The sequence below is a fragment of the Sesamum indicum genome, linkage group LG2 (genome assembly GCF_000512975.1).
Source record: "Sesamum indicum cultivar Zhongzhi No. 13 linkage group LG2, S_indicum_v1.0, whole genome shotgun sequence".
In the NCBI taxonomy this organism is placed as follows: domain Eukaryota; kingdom Viridiplantae; phylum Streptophyta; class Magnoliopsida; order Lamiales; family Pedaliaceae; genus Sesamum; species Sesamum indicum.
In genome coordinates, this window is record NC_026146.1 from 17,917,627 (window position 1) to 17,922,423 (window position 4,797).

At 37.5% G+C, this 4,797-nt stretch overlaps 2 protein-coding genes across 3 annotated transcripts in view; one reads left to right on the forward strand and one right to left on the reverse strand.

Annotated features, from left to right (window-relative positions):
- Positions 1–2,200, forward strand: part of LOC105156637 (anthranilate phosphoribosyltransferase) — a 5,051-nt gene extending 2,851 nt beyond the window's left edge. The window contains exons 6-10 of one of the 2 annotated variants that reach the window (XR_002286638.1): positions 150–231; positions 542–649; positions 765–986; positions 1,094–1,179; positions 1,746–1,773. Coding sequence is in view for 1 of the 2 variants with exons in the window: in XM_011072833.2 (XP_011071135.1) it covers positions 150–231; positions 542–649; positions 765–888; positions 1,094–1,179; positions 1,746–1,967 (622 nt within the window). In the remaining variant the exon portion in view is untranslated. Of the gene's footprint in view, positions 1–149; positions 232–541; positions 650–764; positions 987–1,093; positions 1,180–1,745 lie in introns of both variants that reach the window. The other variant, XM_011072833.2, reaches the window with a different exon arrangement.
- LOC105156638 (ribose-phosphate pyrophosphokinase 4) overlaps positions 2,378–4,797 on the reverse strand; it is a 3,994-nt gene continuing 1,574 nt past the window's right edge. Inside the window, exons 3-7 of the mRNA XM_011072834.2 lie at positions 4,699–4,794; positions 4,149–4,217; positions 3,829–3,957; positions 3,023–3,122; positions 2,378–2,779 (exon numbers count right to left, since the gene is read on the reverse strand). Of these exons, the coding sequence (XP_011071136.1) occupies positions 2,646–2,779; positions 3,023–3,122; positions 3,829–3,957; positions 4,149–4,217; positions 4,699–4,794 (528 nt within the window). The 3' untranslated portion in view covers positions 2,378–2,645. The remainder of the gene's footprint in view (positions 2,780–3,022; positions 3,123–3,828; positions 3,958–4,148; positions 4,218–4,698; positions 4,795–4,797) is intronic.

Sequence of the window (4,797 nt, forward strand, 5' to 3'; positions counted from 1 at the left end):
AAAGTTGTCTTTCTCTTAATGTTCTGCACTGCATATAGCCCATGGTGCTCATGCCTCTCACAGGCCAATCTGTTCTCAAAATTGAGGATAGATTATCTGTTTATTATACCTGATTATAGGTATATGTATATAACACACACCTTTAACAGATACTCATTGATCGGGGTGAGGGAACATATAAAGAAACGTCCCCCACTTGCAACGACAGAGAAAGTCCAGCAATTTGTAAGGGTAAGCCTCTTATGATAACTGCTGATTATTAATTTGTGTGTTGGTGCTTGTGTACTCATTTTAAGTGGTAACAAGCGAGAACTTATGCTAAAAGTAAATTTGAAGAACATTTATCTTGTGCATACACCCTGTGGCATAGGGTTTCTCCTCCCATAAAGCTATTTAAGGAGGTGGCTGCTTAACTCCACTTCGGTTGCATACATATTTATCAGTGCCCTTGCTTAAACATGAATATTTTCTTATTATCGCTTACTCTGATATCAATTGATTGTCACTATTGTTTGTTCCCTGATTGCTTATTTCTCTTTAGGCTAAGGGTAAGGAAGCTATTGTTGCTGGATTTTATCATGAAGGTTATGAGGAGTCACTTCTGATGCTAATGAGAAGAAGAGGTGTTCAATCAGGCTTGGTGGTGAAGGTACTAAACTGATAAGGCACTTCAACTTGGTTATATGATGATAACTTAACTTTGATTGTGTTGTTTGCGAGATGAGTGATCAGGATGTATATCATCTTCTGATTTATGAATTTAGGGTGAGGAAGGCGCTCTATCGATGACTACAAGATTGAGATCGCCAAATGCATCCAAAGGACTGCCTGTTAATTACTGTTCAGGTTTCCGCTCGCTGGATGTTATACCTACTCAAGCAGTGGATGGTGTGTATTTTTTGCTGATCCGAATTTCTAGATGTTGTGATTTCTTTATTAGGCTGCTTTTCATGTGAGTTCTAGGCCTATCTTTAGAAAAAATGACGGTAAGTAGCTTCTTCAGGCGTAATCACTGAAGTTATAGTTGTTACTTTAAGAAGCAAATTAATTCTATTAACTGATTTCATCACATGCTTTTAATTTAATGTCATAGGAGTATCACGTGAGAGTTACAATATTGTTGTGAATGCGATGGACTATGGTTTTGAACCATCTGATACTCCAAGAACTGATAGATCTGTAAGTCCGCAAATTCTCCCCCCTTCCCTCCCTCCCTTCCTCTCTCTCTCTCTCTTTTGTTTTTTCATTTATCCGTACAAGTTGGGCATAAGCATCATATTTCAATAAAAAAGGATAGAGGCTTTCTTTTTTAAACTGCTGAGTTCAGCCAATTTCAGTATGATATCAGAACTTGATGTCATATGGTCTTGGAGAAACTAAATTGAATTGCCACTCTCAAGTTGTGGGATTTTCTCGTTGTGTTAGCTGGCTAGCCATGTGTGTACCGTACGCAAATCTGCTTGCTCAGCTATTTCATTTAGCAGAATATAGCTCTGAAGCTGCTATAAAGATGTTGTATCTTTCTCTTCTCCTCTGTCCTCATTGTACAATTTGTAAGGTTACGGTGATGGCTTATTTGCATCTAAATTCTGTATTATGTCCATGGTAAATCTGGGATTAAGTCGCCAAGCTAATGCTATGATTTCGGATTAGGACCATGACAAAAAATATTTTTTTTCTTAATCCTTCAATAACCAGATTATTATCCAACTGCTTACAATTTCTTGTTTCCTCAATTAATGCAGGTTACAAGGAATATAGAGTTAGGTTTAGCAGCCCTTCGTGGTGAGAAGGGTCCAGCATATGATCGAATCGTCTTAAATGCTGGAATGGTTGATCACTTGCTAGGATGTGATGGTGCTGAAGATATATCTGCAGCCATGGATAGAGCCAGAGAGGCTATTGACAGTGGCAAGGCCCTTAATAGGCTCTTAAGCTACATAAAGAAGTCTAACAGAGTGATATGAAAGTGTTATAGTGTAGTTTATACTTGTTTGGGTAAGCTATAAACCATCTTCAGGTTTTTCTGGGTTTAAGAATTCTTTATTCTTTTAATTTTATTTCACAAGTGGGAAAAAAGAAGAGAAAGCTTTAGCAGCTCCTGTGATTTGGATGGGTCTGCTCAAAATTGAGATAGATGCTTTTGTCTTGTACAAATGAATGTACGGCTATGCTAATAAAATCTGAAAATTGAAACTTCTGTTTGGTAGTTAATAAATTAATCTTGTTGTAACTTTATATGGTTAGATAAACTAATTTTACATGTGTGTTCTTTGACCTGCTTACATATACCCACAAAGCAAAATGCAAATATGTTAATACGGAGTTTCATATCAACTAAATAGAACAATTCAAAAATAAACTATCAGAAAAGAACTCCACAACAAAAAGGCACCTGCGTCCGTTTAAATATTTTCAAGAAATTGATTTTGAGGAACATCTCCAGAACCATCCTACAAATGAATCAAACGCATCTAATGACATTTGAGCACTATTCTATAACAGAAAGTTTAGTCTGCCTTAGCTGTCGTCAGTAACTCTATAAGCCTTCTCACTCTTCAGAAAAACAGGAGATCAAATAAAATACAACCCAAGAAACAAGAAAAGGCAAGAATAGTTTCACAACAAAACTTTTTGGATCACTATCAAATCTGGAGTGCCGATGCTATAGCAGCAGCGAGACTTATGATTTCAAATGGAGCCTTTTGTTTCACCTGCTTCACTGTTGCTGGGCATGAGTCTGTGATCCAGAAGTAAGTCATCCCGTTCTCAGGGTTCCCTGAAAGTTTCAAGTTCAACCCACAGTGATTATAAGAAATGTGAATTTCTATAAGCTAATCGCAAGGAGCTCGCTAGAATGTTTATAAGTACATAATTCGACTTATTATTATTGTAAGGAAAAGAGCTTTGCAACAGCACAAGGCAGATAATGTATGGGTTAGAAAAGCATACGTTACAAGTAACAGCCTTGGCTTATGATAGGAAATGTGAAAACAAACTGAAATAAATGGCAGGGGCTTACCTCCTTTGTCATGTTTAAACCGCTCCCAAGACTTATTTGGGAAAATGCCATGTGTCACGTAGGCACTTATTTTTGCAGCTCCATGTTTGGCCAACACTTTCTGAAAGACCAACAGAGAGAGGTATGACATTCCAAAGTAAAGAACTAAAGTCGTTACTTAAAGCGACGATTTGGTAGAAATCTATGCACTGTGGTATGCCGAACAAACACTGTGTTCATAGTGAAAAGTGTTTAACTGAGAGAACCGAATTTGCTCAACTGTGCAGAAATTGTTTAATGGCATAGAAGGAGATAGCCAAGAAAAACAGAAGATATTAACATATTTCGGAGTGACAAGCATGAAGCTGTTCAACCAGAGGAAATTTCCCTTCAGACCCAAGAGGTGGATCAAATGCCGGATGAGGGGACGACGTGTGTCATGTTCCATGTTCAAATGAACCAGTATTCACATGCAACATTTCTGGTATTCAGTACTTGATCTAGCAACATAGACACTTTCAGTAAAGAAGACTCCTTAAATTTTCAGAGGGAATCCACCTACCTTCGTTAAGATGGTTAGCGGCAAGAGTTAGAAAAGAAGTCACGGATATAGAATGAACTAAAACATTTGCAGCCAAGCGCATGAGGTTAACATGTTACAACTTTCTCTATAGCTAATATGGTTAACAACAATAATTTATTTTCTCTTCATTCTCTGAAAAAATTTCTTCTTTGGAATACCATATCAAGAATACTTATCCAACATGGTAAAATATCCCAATAGATGATGCTGATTTCGTGTGGATGGAAAACTTGTACCATCTTACCTGACACTCTAACAGTGTGCCACCTGACTGGACAAGGTCATCCACTATCACGACATGACGTCCCTTAGGGTCACCCTCCTTAAGTCTTACAATTCGTTGATCACCTTCCCTCACTTTTGCACAGACGATCTGCACAACAAATTAAGCAAGCAAGTTAGCCAATTTAGTGCATCATAGTTGCAGATACTAGAAAGTGGAACTCAGTAATGGCGGAATCTGTGTGATAACGGATGTGCAAAATAAGGACAGGTCAACATTTATTTTTCCACAAAGTTCGATGAATTGCTCGAAGTTCCACTCTTCCACAAAAAGAGTAGTACCATTGGGAAGTGCTGCAGCTGTTTGTGAAACCTCTTCCATGCACCATCATCTGGAAAGGCTATTGATATCTGGACAGAGGAAAGAACTGGCAACTTTCAGAAAGAAAAAAAAAAACAATACTTGATTTCATCTACTAATTAGGTGGCTACTGGTTTACAAAATCTATATCTAACAAAATCGGTTTTGCTCTCGAGTATGAACGAATGGTAGTGAAGCATAAGACATACCACAGAAGAACATATGTCAGAAAATTAAATGTAATTTAAAAAAATAAAAATTAAAAAAGAGAAGTAGTAGAAGAAGATGTCCCAAAGTTAAGTTCTTACCGGAGGCATCCATTACCCTTGAATTTGCACAAATCATTTAGCGTTAGCTTTTCTGAAGACCTTGGATGATAAAAAAGACCTCACGCAAAGTTTCAATATATAATGGCAAGGATGCCCCTCAATTTCATGAACACATAAACTTTATTGAAACCACTTTGTGCATAAGTTACTCAGAAGTGGTGGAAAGCTTGACTTGATCCAAGAAAACAAGAAGAAATGTTACATTGTCAGAGTCAGGGAGCTGTTGTAGCCTTTGCAAGAGCAGCGGTATACCACTTTCAAAGCACGGTAAAATGTTATCACCAAAGTAGAATCTTTCCTG